Raw genomic sequence first — 20,685 nt, forward strand, 5'->3', positions numbered from 1 at the left:
GCCCTAAATGTTCCTGTTCCAACGTGTTTAGAATGTGAGTCAATGTAAATGTAAGAAACACTGCATCTATTTTATTTGCATTTTCTATACTGTCCCATCTTTTTATTTGGGTAGTATATTTCAATAACAAAAAAATAATTTTGGCATAATTAATCTAAAGCAAAACTCAAGAGAGTTTAACAAAACGTGCGGCACTTTTATCCCTTTAATGATCTGTTCAACCATTATTTTATACAAGATTTTAGCCTTGTGTTGAATAAGAAAGACAATAAAACTTAAACTGAACTTAAACCTGAACTTGATTTTACGTTTCAACCACTTCGGTAATGTTCGGCTTTTTAAAGACCCTCCTTCGGCAATTTCCGTCAGAGTTAAATTCCCATTTCGGCCATTTCCGTAGACGTTAAATCCCCACCTTCGATAATTCCCGACTATGGTTGGACCGCACTTCGGTTATTTCCGTCACGATTACACCCCGGCGGTCGGAGCTTTTCGTCAGTGTCGGACTCACTTCGGTAATTTCCGTCTCCTGTCTAAGCCTTGAATCCCCACCTTCGGCTCTTTCCGTCGACATTTAAACTTCGCCCTCGGATGAGGACACTAGGCAAGATGGCAGCTGCCCCGCTATACTGTGTGTGCCGGCAGCCTTACGATTTCAACCGGTTTATGATTGAATGTGACATTTGTAAGGACTGGTTTCATGGCAGGTATGACGATTTATGATTCCCTCACCGAAAAAGCGCCGGTTGTAAGATAGAAGAGTCGGCGTTATTGAAATATCCAGTAAAACCCCACGACGAGTGAGTTAGCTTACGAGCTAAAGTAGCAGCTATGCTTACAGATTTAAGGGGACTTGAGTGACAGAAATTCGGAAATATTTAACAATTTCCATACAAAATGTCTATCATCAATATAAATCTGGCATCTCTAACACTGAAGCCGGGTTAAATAAGTGGAGTCTGTCTTAGCTGGATGTCAATAGTTCGGTTATAAGCAGCACAGTGCTGCAACGCTAATCAATAATAAACAACAATCAATAACTTTGACAGTTGTGGTCAGTTATTAATGTTATTGCTCCGATTTTCGCAGATTCTCTTATAATTAGATTTAATAACATCCAACAGTTTATTTAGAAATAGAATTACTTTATAAATTTAAACTAGTCATACTGATCAGCTATAACATTAAAACCACCTCCTTGTTTCTACTCTCACTGTTCATATAGGAGCACTTTGTAGTTCTACAATTACTGACTGTAGTCCATCTGTTTCTCTACATACTTTTTAACCTGCTTTTACCCTGTTCTTCAAATGGTCAGGACCACCACAGAGCAGGTATTATTTAGGTGGTGGATGATTCTCAGCACTGCAGTGACACTGACATGGTGCTGGTGTGTTAGTGTGTGTTGTGCTGGTATGAGTGGATCAGACACAGCAGCGCTGCTGGAGTTTTTAAACACCGTGTCCACTCACTGTCCACTCTATTAGACACTCCTACCTAGTCGGTCCACCTTGTAGATGTGAAGTCAGAGACGATCGCTCATCTATTGCTGCTGTTTGAGTCGCTCATCTTCTAGACCTTCATCAGTGGTCACAGGACGCTGCCCACGGGGCGCTGTCGGCTGGATACTTTTGGTTGGTGGACTATTCTCAGTCCAGCAGTGACAGTGAGGTGTTTAAAAACTCCAGCAGCGCTGCTGTGTCTGATCCACTCATACCAGCACAACACACCACCTAAATAATACCTGCTCTGTGGTGGTCCTGTGGGGGTCCTGACCATTGCCGTTGAAGGGGGGTAACAAAGCATGCAGAGAAACAGATGGACTACAGTCAGTAATTGTAGAACTACAAAGTGCTTTTATATGGTAAGTGGAGCTGATAACATGGACAAGGAGGTGGTTTTAATGTTATGGCTGATGGGTGTATGTGAAGTGTAATAAACAAGATCAGCTGAAACATTAGTGTTTACATACCTGCTGCATTTAATTCAAGGGTTTAATAGTCGCCTCTGGACTCTCTGTGAGGAGTTTGGCATGTTCTCATCAAGTCAAAATGTTCAAAGGCAACCCATCAAGGGACCTCAGACATAGCCAATCATGTCTGTATGTCGACACCCGTGTGGCTGATAGCACTGGGGATTTTAAACCCTGGATCCCAGCAGCAGTGTGCTTGTGTAATTTACAGCTGTGCCAACCATGCTCTATAGATCGACAGCCTGATTCTGCTCAGTGTTTCCAGTCAGGCTTCGGACCCACCACGGCCCTGATCACGAACCATCGTGTTCTTGCCATTCAGCAGCAGATTTTCGGTTTGTTTTGGACGGGTGTGTTTATACTCGTTACGGCACCGTGAGCTTCAGGAGTGTGTGTTGTCCTGTCGGAACAGAAGCAGCTGATCGCACGTGAGGCCTGCAGCACATCTGGATTTAACTCAGGTGTGTGTGTGTGTGTGTGTGTGTGTGTGTGTGTGTGTGTGTGTGTGTGGTAGCTGTGTTCAGGTAGAGGAACACCATGCTGCTGATATCGACGTCTATCACTGTCCTAACTGCCAGCCCATCCACGGACCTTCTCTCAGTAAGTCTGCGTGTTAGTAGGTGTGTTTGGGTGTGTGTTGACAAACATAGCTGTCATTTCATTCTCTCTCTCTCTCTCTCTCTCTCTCTCTCTCTCTCTCTCTCTCAGTGAAAAAGAGACAGAACTGGCACAGACACGATTACACGGAGGTGGATGACGGGCGACCGGTTCAGGCAGGCACTCCCATCTTTATACAACAGCTCCAGGCCAGGAACTTCCCCAGGTACAAACACATTTAATACATCTGTAGCTCTAATGACGTGTGTTTATATCATGGTTTGAAATGTATAATGCTTGATGGCTGGATGCCCGGTGCATTGGCATCAGCTTGACGCCCGATGGACGCCTCGTGTCCTGGAAGTCTGATGGATGTCGTGGCTGGCGACTGGATGTCTAATTAGTGGATGGAATGGTGTTTGGGTAAACGTCTGGTGGATGGCATGGTAAATAGCTGGACCGGTAGATGGCATGGTTGGTGGCTGGATGCCTAGTGGATGGCACTGTGGATGACCGAAAGCATGGTGGACGGCTGGACGTTTGATGGATTGCATGATGGACGCCTGGAAGCCCGGTAGATGGCATGGTTGGCAGCTGAATGCCTAATGATTGCACAGTAGATGGCTACAAGCGTGATGTTTGGTGGAAGACTGGATACTTGATTGATTGCGTGATGGATGGCCGGAAGCCTGGTAGATGGTATGGTTGGTGGCTTGATGCCTGATGGTCAGTGCTGCAAAGATGCCTAAAACAGTGCGTAGTAGATGGCTACAAGCGTGGTGAACAGCTGGATGTTTAGTGGATGCCTTGGTCGGCTGCTTCGGGTTCGATGGACGGCTAGATGTCAGATGGACACTCGAGGCTGGTGTGTGTCTGGATGCCTGATGTATGGACACCTGTATGTCTGGCAGCCTGATAGATGGCATGGTCGATGGCCAGATGCCTAATGATTGCACAGTAGATGGCTACAAGCGTGGCGAACTGCTGGATGCTTGGTGGACGCCCGTATGCCGGAATGGTTAATGGTTACAGGCGAGGCGGACGGCTGGATGCTTGGTGGATGGTATGGTGGTTGCTTGAACGCCCGATGGATTGCATAGTTGCTGGTCAGGCAGACGTGTGAGTTGGATCTCTCTCCACTCGTGCAGCGCTGATGAGCTCGTGGTACGGATGCAGGGTCGTCAGGTGACCCCCGATTACCTGGAGACGGAGGGCTTCGATTATCCCATCATCGTGCAGGGCATGGAGGGGCTGGGACTCCGACTGCCCCCACCGTCCTTCTCGGTCAGAGACGTCCAGCACTACGTGGGTAAGTGTGTGTGTTCGAAACATCGTGGAAGAGAAGCGGTTCTCGTCGCGTCGCTCATAGTTTCGGCTGCTCCCGATTGGTCCACACAGGTGGAGACAAAGTCATCGACGTGATCGACGTCGCCAGGCAAGCGGACAGCAAGATGAAGCTGAGGGAGTTCGTCAAGTATTATTACCAGCCCGAACGCCCCAAAGTGCTGAATCTGATCAGCCTGGAGTTCTCCGACACCAAGTACGTTTTAAAATCATAACTTAATAACTTAATAAACTTAATAAATAAACCAAAAACTCATTATGGAAGATGTACAGACCAAGTTTTCCACACTAGATGTAGAACGTAACATTAAAACCACCTCCTTGTTTCTACACTCGCTGTCCATTTTATCAGCTCCACTTACCATATAGAAGCACTTTGTAGTTCTACAATTACTGACTGTAGTCCATCTGTTTCACCCTGTTCTTCAATGGTCAGGACCCCCACGGGACCCCCACAGAGCAGGTATTATTTAGGTGGTGGATGATTCTCAGCACTGCAGTGACACTGACATGGTGGTGGTGTGTTAGTGTGGATCAGACACAGCAGCGCTGCTGGAGTTTTTAAACACCGTGTCCACTCACTGTCCACTCTATCAGACGCTCCTACCTAGTCGGTCCACCTTGTAGATGTAAAGTCAGAGACGATCGCTCATCTATCGCTGCTGTTTGAGTCGCTCGTCTTCTAGACCTTCATCGGTGGTCACAGGACGCCGCCCACGGGGCGCTGTCGGCTGGATATCTTTGGTTGGTGGACGATTCTCAGTCCAGCAGCGACAGTGAGGTGTTTAAAAATCCACTCATACCGGCACAACACACACTAACACACCACCACCATGTCAGTGTCACTGCAGTGCTGAGAATCATCCACCACCTAAATAATACCTGCTCTGTGGGGGTCCTGTGGGGGTCCTGACCATTGAAGGACAGGGTGAAAGGGGGTAACAAAGCATGCAGAGAAACAGATGGACTACAGTCAGTAATTGTAGAACTACAGAGTGCTTCTATACGGTAAGTGGAGCTGATAAAATGGACAGTGAGTGTAGAAACGAGGACACTAAGGTGGGCTCAGGTGGCACTGCGATTTAATATAGCGCCAACCAGGCTGTGCCCTTATTGGCCATTTCTGAGGGGAGGGATGCGGAGCTGCAACAGCGACTCCTACTGTCAGGTTGAGGTGGAAGAATACAAAGGGAGTAGTGTGGTCCACCGTAAAAATGCCCGGATTGTTGTTCTTTCTAGGATGGCAGAGCTGGTGGAAGTGCCAAACATCGCTCGTGAGATCTCCTGGGTGGAGAAGTACTGGCCGGACGACTCCATCTTCCCCAAGCCGTTCGTGCAGAAGTACTGCCTGATGGGAGTGAAAAACAGCTACACGGACTTCCACATCGACTTCGGGGGCACGTCCGTCTGGTACCACGTCCTCTGGGTAATCTGTACACTCCGTGCCACGCAAAACACCCACGATGCTCTTGTCTCATATAGGATTTCAGACAGTGGACTGGTGTGCTGCTGGATTTGCTCAGCATGTGCTTGTTCTTGTACAGGGGGAGAAGATCTTCTACCTGATCAAGCCAACCAAGGAGAACCTCGCTCTGTACGAGACGTGGAGCTTGTCAGCCAATCAGAGCGAAGTGTTCTTCGGGGAGAAGGTCGACCAGTGTTTTAAGTGTGTGGTGAAGCAGGGCAGCACCGTACTCCTCCCTACAGGTGAGATCCTGTGAGGTTCCTAATCACTATAGGGTCATTCCAATTCATCCCAAAGGTGTTTGGTGGGGTTCTGGTCTGGTCAGGGCCGCTGGACTTCATTCGGACCAGGTTTGTGTTTTTGGACCTCTTTAAAGTATTGGGACACCCCTTCTAATTTTAAATGGGCAGTGGTAGCTCAGCGGTTAAGGTACTTGATTAGTGATCAGAGGGTTGCTGGTTCAAACCTCACCACCGTCAAGTTGCCACTGTTGGGCCCCTGAGCACAGTTCTCAAACCCTTAATTGCTTGAATAGAATTAAATGATAATTGTAAGTCATTTTGGATAAAGTGTATGCTAAATACTAGAGTCAGAGTCGAGTCACAAGTCTTTAGGCTAGAGTCCGAGTCAAGTCACGAGTCTTTAGACTAGAGTCTGAGTCAAGTCACGAGTCTTTAGGCTTAGAGTCCGAGTCAAGTCACGAGTCTTTAGACTAGAGTCTGAGTCAAGTCACGAGTCTTTAGGCTTAGAGTCCGAGTCATGTCATGAGTCTTTAGGCTATAGTCAGAGTCAAGTCACGAGTCTTTAGGCTATAGTCAGTCAAGTCACGAGTCTTTAGGCTAGAGTCCGAGTCAAGTCACGAGTCTTTAGACTAGAGTCCAAGTCAAGTCACGAGTCTTTAGACTAGAGTCCGAGTCAAGTCACGAGTCTTTAGACTAGAGTCCAAGTCAAGTCACGAGTCTTTAGACTAGAGTCCGAGTCAAGTCACGAGTCTTTAGGCTAGAGTCCGAGTCAAGTCACCAGTCTTTAGACTAGAGTCTGAGTCAAGTCACTAGAGTCCGAGTCAAGTCACGAGTCTTTAGGCTAGAGTCCGAGTCAAGTCACGAGTCTTTAAGCTAGAGTCCGAGTCAAGTCACGAGTATTTAGTCTAGAGTCCGAGTCAAATCACGAGTCTTTTGACAAGAGTCCGAGTCAAGTCGCTAGTCTTTAGACTAGAATCCGAGTCAAGTCACTAGAGTCCGAGTCAAGTCACTAGAGTCCGAGTCAAGTCACGAGTCTTTAGGCTAGAGTCCGAGTCAAGTCACGAGTCTTTACACTAGAGTCCGAGTCAAGTCACTAGAGTCTGAGTCAAAACACGAGTCTTTAAGCTAGAGTCCGAGTCAAATCACAAGTTTTTTACTACAGTCCGAGTCAAGTCACGAGTCTTTAGACTAGAATCCGAGTCAAGTCACTAGAGTCCGAGTCAAGTCACGAGTCTTTAGTCTAGAGTCCGAGTCAAATCACAAGTCTTTTGACTAGAGTCCGAGTCAGGTCACGAGTCTTTAGACTAGATCCGAGTCAAGTCACTAGAGTCCAAGTCAAGTCACGAGTCTTTAGTCTAGAGTCCGAGTCAAATCACAAGTCTTTAGACTAGAGTCTGAGTCAAGTCACGAGTCTTTAGGCTAGAGTCCGAGTCATGTCATGAGTCTTTAGGCTATAGTCAGTCAAGTCACGAGTCTTTAGGCTACAGTCAGAGTCAAGTCACGAGTCTTTAGGCTAGAGTCTGAGTCAAGTCACGAGTCTTTAGGCTAGAGTCTGAGTCATGTCATGAGTCTTTAGACTAGAATCCTGCCCACTGCCCAATCACTATAATAAACACAAAACATATATTATAAATGTAGCGCAGAAATAAAGGAATAATCTGTAAGTTCAGATAAAAAACAACAACAGATTAGCGAGTGTATTTAGCCGTTTTACTTCGTGTCTTTACTTTCCTCCTCATCGTGTAAATGAATGTAATTTCTGTAACAAGAAGGTTCCAGTTAAAAGCTTCAACTGATACGTTTTGTTTTCATTACAGAACAAAAGCGCTCGATAAATCACGGCACGGCGGCCAAAATCCCAAACACAGCAAAAACATCATAACCGCTGCTTACCTGAGCTTCTGTTCTTCCAGATGCTATTACATTTATAAGCGTGCGTCCCATTAGGAACAGAATCCGTTATTTTGTAAATGTGCTTATAATTAAAAACCTCCAAACTTTTCCCGGTGGTGAAGTAAAACAGGAAGTGGTTAGAAAGCCGATCGAGCGTTTCATTACCACGTCATCTGTGTGACGCAAACCGAATAAATGCAGATAACAGCATTTCTTACTAACAATTACAATCAGAAGCTCTGATTGGTTCAGAAAGCGTCTTACAACCATCAGCACCGATTCTGTAGGAGCGTTCCATTCACCCCGGTCGTTCCTGTGAAGTGCACTACGTAGGGTACTCCACCATTTTAAGTAGGGAGCGACGCTTCATCACTACACCGGAAGCTGGCTGGAACATTTACACATTGTGTGTGTTGCGGGTTAAGACGGCCAAAACGGGTTAATTGTCAAACGTAACTAATGTTAACACGTGCTGACGCTAGAGACTCTTGTTGAGTCATTTTTTGCGAGTCATGAGTCGAGCCCTGACCTCAGCCTCACTCAGCTTTGGGATGAATTGGAACTTCAACTGAATGGGCGCAATTCAGTCAGAACTTCCAGATTTCATCTCAAGTTGAACGCAACATAGTATGTCGTTCTGAAAAGTACAACATGTAGTACTATAGTGGTAGTACAATACAGCGCGAAGGCTCCTGATTGGCCGATGCTGATTGTGGATGTGCCCTCTGCTGCTCTCTGCAGGTTGGATCCACGCGGTGCTCACCTCTCAGGACTGCATGGCGTTCGGAGGGAACTTCCTACACAACCTGAACATCAGCATGCAGCTCAGGTGACCAGTACAACCGCGCCTACTTCCACGTTAGTGTGTGTTATTATAGGAACAGAGCCACGCCCGTGAGCTAAGATATTTGGACACCCCTGTTAGATGTTGATCTGATGGAGGTTCCTCATAGTTCACGTGCTGAATGCAGCAGATGTGATCAGGATGAAGGTCTGAGGGACCAGATTGCAAGAAGTGACTCTGAAGTGGGATGAGCCAGAACCGCCGACAGGATGCTGGGCAGCCAAGACTCACTGACGCAATGACATGAAGGCTGTGGCGTCTGGTACGAACTGGATCAAACTGCACCTACGATGAACGCCAACATCGGCACCAGATAGAGAAGCTGAAAGATCTGTCTTGTGAAGTCCATGTTAGGGTGTGGTCCAGATGTTTTGGCTCCTGGGTGTATAGCTCAAACGGACCGGATGATGCAGCGTGTGAACTCTTCTGCCTCCAGGTGTTACGAGATGGAGCGGAGGCTGAAAACTCCAGATCTCTTCAAGTTTCCTTATTTCCAGGCCATCAGCTGGTACGTGGCCAAGAACCTGTTAAAGACCCTGAAAGGTGAGAACGAGAACACAACTACGCGTACAGGTCTGTGTTTAGTTATAACAGGGGACACGGGTACTGACCGGAGGACAAGGATAACATCTGGATAGTTTAGTAGGGTCAGAATATACAAACCAAGTTCCAAAAATTTGGGACCGTTACACGCTACCATGCAGTACGGTAAGGTACAGACCAGCCACAGAGCAGGTATTACTTAGGTGGTGGATCATTCTCAGACACAGCTGTGCTGCTGGAGTTTTTAAACACCTCACTGTCACTGCTGGACTGAGAATAGTCCACCGACCAAAAACATCCAGCCGACAGCGCCCCGTGGGCGGCGTCCTGTGCCCACCGATGAAGGTCTAGAAGATGAGCGACTCAAACAGCAGCAATAGATGAGCGATCGTCTCTGACTTTACATCTACAAGGTGGACCGACTAGGTAGGAGCGTCTGATAGAGTGGACAGTGAGTGGACACGGTGTTTAAAAACTCCACTCATACCAGCACAACACACACTAACACACCACCACCATGTCAGCGTCACTGCAGTGCTGAGAATCATCCACCACCTAAATAATACCTGCACTGTGGTGGTCCTGTGCTGTGGGGGTCCTGACCATTGAAGAACAGCATGGAACAGATGGACTACAGTCAGTAATTGTAGAACTACAAAGTGCTTCTATATAATAAGTGAGTGTGTATATGAGAGTACCAGTGTGAGCTGTTCTTCAAGCTTGGCTGTGTGTGTCGTGGGCAGAGTTACGGGAGGAAAAGTGCCAGCCTCAGGATTACCTGGTGACGGGAGTGAAAGCTCTGATTTCCTCGCTGAAGACGTGGCTGAGGAGGGAGGTAAGAAAAAGAGTTCATATTTTTATACTCGCAGTTCCTCGTGCACCACCTCGTCCCGCCCTTCAGGATGCCCGCAGGATGCCCACGTACGGTCACATGGACCATCTGTCTTTCTCTCTAGTTGACGGCACCGAACAGCGAGGTTCCGGACCACATCCGGCCGACCCTTCTCATCAAGGAGCTGAGCAGGGAGGTCCGACACCTGGAGGTAGAGCTTCGCTTCCGCTGATCAGTTCCACGTCGTACGTAAATATCGGTCGGTACGATGATCAGACGTCTGTCCTGTTCTCGCAGGAGGATCCGAGCAGGCTGGAGAAATCTCAGGGAGATGTGGGGATCGTGTCTGCCGGTTCCTCGCTCGAGAGACGGCAGCAGGCGCGGCGAGCTGCTCAGCGGCTCCGCGGTCGTCATCACGATCACGATCACGATCACGATCACCACTATCACCATGAACCTAAACTTCCGTCCAACCTGGACCTCCTGGAGCTGCACACTCAGGAAGTGCTCAAGAGGCTGGAGGTTGGGCCTCTAGAGCAGGTGAGATCTGTGAGCCGTTTCTCTGTGCCCATATAAAAAAGAGCCGGTTCGGATGGTCAGGTGTGATGCAACGGGTCCGTGAGCTTAGGTGAAAGTGTTTACAGTCAGGCGAGCTCTGTTGCTGCGTCTTTAAGGTGCTGATTTTAAAGCTAAGCCCACTAGATGCACAGCTCACTCGACCGTGGACGGGGTCTTGCGTAATCGAAGATCCACGTGTCTGACCAGCCTGACAGAGTCTTTATACTTTGTATTGTGAGCTGTCAAACTAGCTTTACTTATATGGGCACAGAGAAGCCATACACTGTCTGATTGAAGTGCGAGCAGCCTTCCTACTACTATTGTTCTAGGGGCAGAGAATGTGTGCAAGGGAACTGGAAATGACTAAATTGAGAGGAAATAGGGGACGTGGTCTAATGTGCAGCGGTCAAGGTACTGGACTAGTAATCGGAAGATCCATGGTTGAAGCCCCAGCACTGCCAGGTTGCCACTGTCGGGCTCTTAAACGAGGCCCTTAATCCTCATTGCTTTGATGCTATGTGGTCACAACTGTCAAAGCATCCGCTAATTACCGTAACGGTATGCGTGGTTTCAGCAGGACGTGCCCGTCAGCTCCAAGGTGAACAACACGTTTCAGAAGGTCGTTCCACCGTCGCCAGTGACCGTGGATGCCCACCCTGACAACGCGCTGAGACTGGTACTGTGTAACGGGCGCATCATCCGGTACGTTCACTCATTCATTCATTCATTCATTCATTCATTCTAATGTTTAACTAGCCACTTCATCCTGGTCAGGGTCGCGCACCCTGACTACAGCAACAAACCCTTTCAGATCCCAGTACGAACACAGTCTATAGCTATAGGCTGTAATTAAAATCAGTAGAATGTGGCGTGGCAGGGCATTCAGAACCTCAATCCATCTAAATATAGGTGTTGGTCCACCTTTCAGAACCTCAGTCTATCTAAATATAGGTGTTGGTCCACCTTTCAGAACCTCAGTCTATCTAAATATAGGTGTTGGTCCACCTTTCAGAACCTCAGTCCATCTAAATATAGGTGTTGGTCCACCTTTCAGAACCTCAGTCTATCTAAATATAGGTGTTGGACCACCTTTCAGAACCTCGGTCTATCTAAATATAGGTGTTGGTCCACCTTTCAGAACCTCAGTCCATCTAAATATAGGTGTTGGACCACCTTTCAGAACCTCAGTCCATCTAAATATAGGTGTTGGACCACCTTTCAGAACCTCAGTCCATCTAATTATAGGTGTTGGACCACCTTGCAGAACCTCAGTCCATCTAATTATAGGTGTTGGACCACCTTTCAGAACCTCAGTCCATCTAATTATAGGTGTTGGACCACCTTGCAGAACCTCAGTCCATCTAATTATAGGTGTTGGACCACCTTGCAGAACCTCAGTCCATCCAATTATAGGTGTTGGACCACCTTGGAGAACCTTAATCCATCTACATATAGGTGTTGGTCCACCTTTCAGAACCTCAGTCTATCTAAACATAGGTGTTGGACCACCTTTCAGAACCTCAGTCCATCTAATTATAGGTGTTGGACCACCTTGCAGAACCTCAGTCCATCTAATTATAGGTGTTGGACCACCTTTCAGAACCTCAGTCTATCTAATTATAGGTGTTGGACCACCTTGCAGAACCTCAGTCCATCTAATTATAGGTGTTGGACCACCTTGCAGAACCTCAGTCCATCTAATTATAGGTGTTGGACCACCTTGCAGAACCTCAGTCCATCCAATTATAGGTGTTGGACCACCTTGGAGAACCTTAATCCATCTACATATAGGTGTTGGTCCACCTTTCAGAACCTCAGTCTATCTAAACATAGGTGTTGGACCACCTTTCAGAACCTCAGTCCATCTAATTATAGGTGTTGGACCACCTTGCAGAACCTCAGTCCATCTAATTATAGGTGTTGGTCCACCTGTCAGAACCTCAGTCCATCTAAATATAGGTGTTGGTCCACCTTTCAGAACCTCAGTCCATCTAATTATAGGTGTTGGACCACCTTGCAGAACCTCAGTCCATCTAATTATAGGTGTTGGACCACCTTGCAGAACCTCAGTCCATCTAATTATAGGTGTTGGACCACCTTGCAGAACCTTAATCCATCTACATATAGGTGTTGGTCCACCTTTCAGAACCTCAGTCTATCTAAATATACAGTGCCTTGCAAAAGTATTCAGCCCCCTTGAACTTTTCAACCTTTTGCCACATTTCAGGCTTCAAACATAACGATATGAAATTGTAATTTTTTGTGAAGAATCAACAACAAGTGGGACACAATCGTGAAGTGGAACGAAATTTATTGGATATTTTAAACTTTTTTTAGAAATAAAAAACTGAAAAGTGGGGCGTGCAATATTATTCAGCCCCCTTGCGTTAATACTTTGTAGCGCCACCTTTTGCTGCGATTACAGCTGCAAGTCGCTTGGGGTATGTCTCTATCAGTTTTGCACATCGAGAGACAGAAATTTTTGCCCATTCTTCCTTGCAAAACAGCTCGAGCTCAGTGAGGTTGGATGGAGAGCGTTTGTGAACAGCAGTTTTCAGCTCTTTCCACAGATTCTCGATGGGATTCAGGTCTGGACTTTGACTTGGCCATTCTAACACCTGGATACGTTTATTTGTGAACCATTCCATTGTAGATTTTGCTTTATGTTTTGGATCATTGTCTTGTTGGAAGATAAATCTCCGTCCCAGTCTCAGGTCTTTTGCAGACTGCAACAGGTTTTCTTCCAGAATGGTCCTGTATTTGGCTCCATCCATCTTCCCATCAATTTTAACCATCTTCCCTGTCCCTGCTGAAGAAAAGCAGGCCCAAACCATGATGCTGCCACCACCATGTTTGACAGTGGGGATGGTGTGTTCAGGGTGATGAGCTGTGTTGCTTTTACGCCAAACATAACGTTTTGCGTTGTGGCCAAAAAGTTCGATTTTGGTTTCATCTGACCAGAGCACCTTCTTCCACATGTTTGGTGTGTCTCCCAGGTGACTTTTTATAGATATCTTTGAGAAATGGCTTTCTTCTTGCCACTCTTCCATAAAGGCCAGATTTGTGCAGTGTACGACTGATTGTGTCCTATGGACAGAGTCTCCCACCTCAGCTGTAGATCTCTGCAGTTCATTCAGAGTGATCATGGGCCTCTTGGCTGCATCTCTGATCAGTCTTCTCCTTGTTTGACCTGAAAGTTTAGAGGGACGGCCGGGTCTTGGTAGATTTGCAGTGGTCTGATACTCCTTCCATTTCAATATGATCGCTTGCACAGTGCTCCTTGAGATGTTTAAAGCTTGGGAAATCTTTTTGTATCCAAATCCGGCTTTAAACTTCTCCACAACAGTATCTCGGACCTGCCTGGTGTGTTCCTTGGTCTTCATGATGCTCTCTGCGCTTTAAACAGAACTCTGAGACTGTCACAGAGCAGGTGCATTTATACGGAGACTTGATTACACACAGGTGGATTCTATTTATCACCATCAGTCATTTAGGTCAACACTGGATCATTCAGAGATCCTCACTGAACTTCTGGAGTGAGTTTGCTGCACTGAAAGTAAAGGGGCTGAATAATATTGCACGCCCCACTTTTTAGTTTTTTATTTCTAAAAAAAGTTTAAAATATCCAATAAATTTCGTTCCACTTCACGATTGTGTCGCACTTGTTGTTGATTCTTCACAAAAAATTACAATTTCATATCGTTATGTTTGAAGCCTGAAATGTGGCAAAAGCTTGAAAAGTTCAAGGGGGCTGAATACTTTTGCAAGGCACTGTTGGTGTTGGACCACCTTTCAGGACCTCAGTCTATCTAAATATAGGTGTTGGTCCACCTTTCAGAACCTCAGTCCATCTAAATATAGGTGTTGGACAACCTTTCACAACTTCAGTCCATGAAAATATAGGTGTTGGACCACCTTTCAAAACCTCGGTCTATCTAAATATAGGTGTTGGTCCACCTTTCAGAACCTCAGTCCATCTAAATATAGGTGTTGGACCACCTTTCAGAACCTCAGTCCATCTAAATATAGGTGTTGGTCCACCTTTCAGAACCTCAGTTCATCTAAATATAGGTGTTGGACCACCTTGCAGAACCTCAGTCCATCTAATTATAGGTGTTGGACCACCTTTCAAAACCTCAGTCCATCTAATTATAGGTGTTGGACCACCTTGGAGAACCTTAATCCATCTACATATAGGTGTTGGTCCACCTTTCAGAACCTCAGTCTATCTACATATAGGTGTTGGTCCATCTTTCAGAACCTCAGTCCATCTAAATATAGGTGTTGGACCACCTTTCAAAACCTCAGTCCATCTAAATATAGGTGTTGGACCACCTTTCACAACTTCAGTCCATGAAAATATAGGTGTTGGACCACCTTTCAGAACCTCGGTCTATCTAAATATAGGTGTTGGTCCACCTTTCAGAACCTCAGTCCATCTAAATATAGGTGTTGGACCACCTTTCAGAACCTCAGTCCATCTAAATATAGGTGTTGGACCACCTTTCACAACTTCAGTCCATGAAAATATAGGTGTTGGACCACCTTTCAGAACCTCGGTCTATCTAAATATAGGTGTTGGTCCACCTTTCAGAACCTCAGTCCATCTAAATATAGGTGTTGGACCACCTTTCAGAACCTCAGTCCATCTAAATATAGGTGTTGGTCCACCTTTCAGAACCTCAGTTCATCTAAATATAGGTGTTGGACCACCTTGCAGAACCTCAGTCCATCTAATTATAGGTGTTGGACCACCTTTCAGAACCTCAGTCCATCTAATTATAGGTGTTGGACCACCTTGGAGAACCTTAATCCATCTACATATAGGTGTTGGTCCACCTTTCAGAACCTCAGTCTATCTACATATAGGTGTTGGTCCATCTTTCAGAACCTCAGTCCATCTAAATATAGGTGTTGGTCCATCTTTCAGAACCTCAGTCCATCTAAATATAGGTGTTGGTCCACCTTTCAGAACCTCAGTCTATCTACATATAGGTGTTGGACCACCTTTCAGAACCTCAGTCTATCTAAATGTAGGTGTTGGACCACCTTTCAGAACCTCAGTCCATCTAAATATAGGTGTTGGTCCACCTTTCAGAACCTCAGTTCATCTAAATATAGGTGTTGGACCACCTTGCAGAACCTCAGTCCATCTAATTATAGGTGTTGGACCACCTTTCAAAACCTCAGTCCATCTAATTATAGGTGTTGGACCACCTTGGAGAACCTTAATCCATCTACATATAGGTGTTGGTCCACCTTTCAGAACCTCAGTCTATCTACATATAGGTGTTGGTCCATCTTTCAGAACCTCAGTCCATCTAAATATAGGTGTTGGTCCACCTTTCAGAACCTCAGTCTATCTAAATGTAGGTGTTGGACCATGTTTATCTTTTTCTCACCTGCTCTCTCTCTCTCTGTGTGTGTGTGTGTGTGTGTGTGTGTGTGTGTGTGTGTGTGCTGTTCGCAGAGAGAGGCTACGTCTTGGAAACGCCACTCTGAAAGATAAGAGGAACGAGCTATCACCATGCCAACAGCATCACGTCAAGACAGAAAAACCAGCGTCATGGCAACAAGAGAGAGTTAAAACGGAGACGGTGGGGGCGGAGTCGGGGGCGCTACACACGAGTCCCGAATCAGCCGCTAATCATGGTGAGCGAAATGATCTGTTAGCCTATTCTAGCTAAACTAAACACCATCCACACCATAACCATGAAAGCTGAAATCAGTGTTTTATCCTGCTGGTGTTTTTCCTAAACAGAACTCAGGATAACGCTAAAGAACCTCTCAGGGTCTGTGAGGGAGGAGGAGGAGGAGGAGGAGGAAGCAGCCATTGTGAAGGTAGAGTTACAGGTACAGAATCAGAACTTCCCTCCGAGACTTGTGATGAAGATATGTGGTTTTTAGAGTCTCTGAACATCATGGAGTGGGTGTTTGTTTATGAGAAATGTGTTTATCGGTGGTGTTTGTCTCGGCAGAAGCACTGTTCAGATTCAGGGAGCTCTGAGGACGAGGAGGAGCGTGAGGAACACGAGACGAGCGACTCGGAGAGTCTTCACGGAACACCTAAATGGTATTGAACACGAGGAGCACGCATGCATCGCAATACCACACAGAATCAAAAACTACATGTATTTATTCAGTGTTTATTCCAGTGTTGGACTAAACACCATCTCACGCAACTGTTCTAATTAAACTAAACACCATCCAACCTGCCCTTCTAACTAAACACCATTCTGTCCAGCCATTCTAACTAAACTAAACACCATCCAACCTGCCCTTCTAACTAAACACCATTCTGTCCAGCCATTCTAACTAAACTAAACACCATCCAACCTGCCCTTCTAACTAAACACCATCCCACACAGCTGTTCTGACTAAACACCATTCTGTCCAGCCATTCTAACTAAACTAAACACCATCCAACCTGCCCTTCTAACTAAACACCATCCCACACAGCCGTTCTGACTAAACACCATCTCACGCAACTGTTCTAATTAAACTAAACACCATCCAACCTGCCCTTCTAACTAAACACCATCCCACACAGCCGTTCTGACTAAACACCATTCTGTCCAGCCATTCTAACTAAACTAAACACCATCCCACACAACCATTCTGACTAAACACCATTCTTTCCAGCCATTCTAACTAAATTAAACATGGTCCAACACAGCCGTTCTGACTAAACACCATCCCACACAGCCTTTCTAACTAAACTAAACACCATCTAACATGCCATTCTAACTAAACACTATCCCACACAGCCATTCTGACTAAACACCATCCCACACAGCCTTTCTAACTAAACTAAACACCATCTAACATGCCATTCTAACTAAACACCATCCCACACAACCATTCTGACTAAACACCATTCTTTCCAGCCATTCTAACTAAATTAAACATGGTCCAACACAGCCGTTCTGACTAAACACCATGCAACACGGCCATTCTAACTAAACTAAACACCATCTTGTGTGACCATTCTAACTAAACACCATCCCACACAGCCTTTCTAACTAAACTAAACACCATCTAACATGCCATTCTAACTAAACACTATCCCACACAGCCATTCTGACTAAACACCATCCCACACAGCCTTTCTAACTAAACTAAACACCATCTAACATGCCATTCTAACTAAACACCATCCCACACAGCCATTCTGACTAAACACCATTCTTTCCAGCCATTCTAACTAAATTAAACACGGTCCAACACAGCCGTTCTGACTAAACACCATGCAACACGGCCATTCTAACTAAACTAAACACCATCTTGTGTGACCATTCTAACTAAACACCATCCCACACAGCCGTTCTGACTAAACTAAACACCATCTAACATGCCCTTCTAACAAAACACTATTCCGCACAACTGCTCTAAATAAACACCATCCCACACAGCCTTTCTAACTAAACTAAACACCATCCAACATGCCATTCTAACTAAACACCATCTTACACAGCCATTCTGACTAAACACCATTCTGTCCAGCCATTCTAACTAAACTAAACACCATCCAACATGCTATTCTAACTGAACACCATCCCACACAGTCGTTCTGACTAAACACCATTCTGTCCAGCCATTCTAACTAAACTAAACACCATCCCACACAGCCGTTCTGACTAAACACCATTCTGTCCAGCCATTCTAACTAAACACCATCTCGTGTGACCATTCTAACTAAACACCATCCCACAAAGCCATTCTAACTAAACTAAACACCATCCTACACGGCCTTTCTAACTAAACTAAACACCATCTAACATGCCCTTCTAACTAAACTAAACACCATCTAACATGCCCTTCTAACTAAAGACTATTCTGCACAACTGCTCTAAATAAACACCATCCCACACAGCCTTTCTAACTAAACTAAACACCATCCCACACACTCGTTCTAACTAAACTAAACACCATCCAACACAGTCATTCTGACTAAACACCATTCCGTCCGGCCACTCTAACTAAACTAAACACCATCCCACACACCTGTTGTAAATAAACACCATCCTGCACAGCGTTCTAACCTAACATGGCCATGTGGAATGGTCTTGAATCACACAGCCATTCTGACTAAACACCATTCTACATGACTATTCTAACTAAACTAAACACCCTTCTAACCAAAGACCATCCCACACAACTGTTCTGACTAAACACCATTCTGTCCAGCCATTCTAACTAAATTAAACACCATCCAACATGCCATTCTAACTAAACACCATCCCACACAGCCATTCTGACTAAACACCATTCTGTCCAGCCATTCTAACTAAACTAAACACCATCCAACATGCCATTCTAACTAAACACCATCCCACACAGACATTCTGACTAAACACCATTCTGTCCAGCCATTTTAACTAAACTAAACACCATCTCGTGTGACCATTCTAACTAAACACCATCCCACAAAGCCATTCTAACTAAACTAAACACCATCTAACATGCCCTTCTAACTAAAGACTATTCTGCACAACTGCTCTAAATAAACACCATCCCACACAGCCTTTCTAACTAAACTAAACACCATCCCACACACTCGTTCTAACTAAACTAAACACCATCCAACACAGTCATTCTGACTAAACACCATTCCGTCCGGCCACTCTAACTAAACTAAACACCATCCCACACACCTGTTGTAAATAAACACCATCCTGCACAGCGTTCTAACCTAACATGGCCATGTGGAATGGTCTTGAATCACACAGCCATTCCGACTAAACACCATTCTACATGACTATTCTAACTAAACTAAACACCCTTCTAACCAACACCTGTTCTAACTCGACACCATCTCTCACGGCCTTTATCACTAAACTAAACACTATCCTGCACAGCTGCACATTCTAACTAAACACCCACCTGCACGGCCATTCCAAGTAAACTTAACACCATCCAACACAACCATTCTAACTAAACACTATTCCTAGACCTCTGTTTATCTTTTAAACACTATATTGCACGTGTTTTCACAGATATGTTTTTATTGAACACCATTCAACGCCTCTGTTTTTCCAACGAACCCCATTTAATATTAAACACGGCTGTTTATAGGTGTTTACTAAATTAATGGCAGTGCTGAATGTTGTTTAATAAACACTAATGAGCACAATTAAACGTGGCTATTTTTTTTTTATAAACACCATAAAACAAGAGCAATCACTTTCCAAACACTGTCCAGTATGCCTGAATAATTCAGCTCGTCTGTCTGGACAGGGAGTGTCCGTCCACCCCCGGCGTGGTTCCAGAGCGGGGCGCTGTGCCTCAGGAGCTGTGGTGGAGCAGCAGTAACGGCGGTACGGTGGAGACGTTCTCTCCTGCCTTCCATCCATCCAAGAGACACGTCCATAACAGCAGCCCCATCAGCAACCAGGCCACCAAAGGTGAGAGGTCACGTCCTGATCTGCAGGTGTTTAAGTGCCCTGATCATTCTACTCTGTACTCTAACTCTGATGTTAAAATCCTAATCAATAAATAATCATTTAAGTACCCCACTTGTACCCCACTTGTACTTCAATGTAAATGGAAGTTTGACTTACAGAGGGTAGGAGAAGGTCACAGGAGGATACAACTCAAGAGGACCACATGTAGAACCTTGTGGGACTCCAGTTCATTTAAACACTGCCTGGTAAGAAGGCATCCTCTACCATGCTGAACCAGCCAGTGGTATCCGGATTAGGTTAGCAGACTAGAGTGCACTGACGGAACCTATGTGGCGGGCATGAGAACATGCCAAACTCCTCACAGACACTATACATGGGTGAGGATCAGGGCCAGGTATGCTGTGTGGCCGTTGCGTCTTCTGATTCAGAATCCCAGCACATGATTGGTTATGTGGAGGTGAAGGGAGGGGCGGATTCAGGATTTCTCTGTGAAACCGGACCCACTGTGACCCTGACCAGGATGAAACGAGTAATTAATGTGATGTTATGTTTTGCTTTGTTGCAGGAAAACGTCCGAAGAAGGGCATGGCTACGTCCAAGCAGAGGCTGAACAAGCTGCTGAAAATGAGCACACACACCCGCCTGCTGTTGTAGCAATACCGCCACACACACACACACACACACACACACACACACACACACACACACACACTGTACTCGTACCATGCATGATTACCCAGCCAGGTATTTTGGAATGGCACTACCACGCTGCTTCACCACACAAATCTGTCAGTATATGTATAACCAGTGCAGGGAAAATTGTATTCATGTAAACTAGCCAAAAGTTTTTGGACGGCTGTCTATGCGATGCTTATAGGGTGTTACTGAAGTGGTTAGACTCACGGTCTGCATTCCAGTACTGCTAACACACCCTTGATGTGTTCAAATTATTCATTCAAGAAAAGCCTCAAATGTCTCCTCGGTGTGAGAG

The 20,685-nt window shown here is 45.6% G+C and overlaps 1 protein-coding gene across 2 annotated transcripts; it reads left to right on the forward strand.

The window, feature by feature from the left end:
* Nucleotides 1-591: 591 nt before the first annotated feature.
* kdm7aa (lysine (K)-specific demethylase 7Aa) lies at nt 592-20,685 on the forward strand. Of its 2 annotated transcripts, none has more exons than XM_063007292.1 (18): nt 592-707; nt 2,487-2,572; nt 2,681-2,795; nt 3,718-3,878; nt 3,968-4,109; nt 5,153-5,339; nt 5,458-5,620; nt 8,255-8,342; nt 8,794-8,900; nt 9,644-9,735; nt 9,857-9,943; nt 10,030-10,272; nt 10,865-10,992; nt 15,761-15,942; nt 16,052-16,143; nt 16,269-16,363; nt 19,528-19,694; nt 20,260-20,685. In XM_063007292.1, the coding sequence occupies exons 1-18, from the start codon at nt 592-594 to the stop codon at nt 20,346-20,348; spliced, it is 2,340 nt and encodes a 779-aa protein (XP_062863362.1). In that variant the 3' UTR covers nt 20,349-20,685. The 2 variants fall into 2 exon arrangements, with proteins under 2 accessions (XP_062863362.1, XP_062863370.1); XM_063007300.1 differs by having other exon boundaries at nt 10,868-10,992.

Source organism: Trichomycterus rosablanca, chromosome 1 (genome assembly GCF_030014385.1).
Source record: "Trichomycterus rosablanca isolate fTriRos1 chromosome 1, fTriRos1.hap1, whole genome shotgun sequence".
NCBI lineage: Eukaryota > Metazoa > Chordata > Actinopteri > Siluriformes > Trichomycteridae > Trichomycterus > Trichomycterus rosablanca.

Bases quoted from the DNA above. Each gene is read 5' to 3' on its own strand.
- kdm7aa (XM_063007292.1), top strand. From the start codon at position 592: ATGAGGACACTAGGCAAGATGGCAGCTGCCCCGCTATACTGTGTGTGC. The intron at 2,573-2,680 runs GTAAGTCTGCGT...TCTCTCTCTCAG, and splicing joins CATCCACGGACCTTCTCTCA to TGAAAAAGAGACAGAACTGG. The intron at 9,944-10,029 runs GTAGAGCTTCGC...CTGTTCTCGCAG, and splicing joins GGGAGGTCCGACACCTGGAG to GAGGATCCGAGCAGGCTGGA.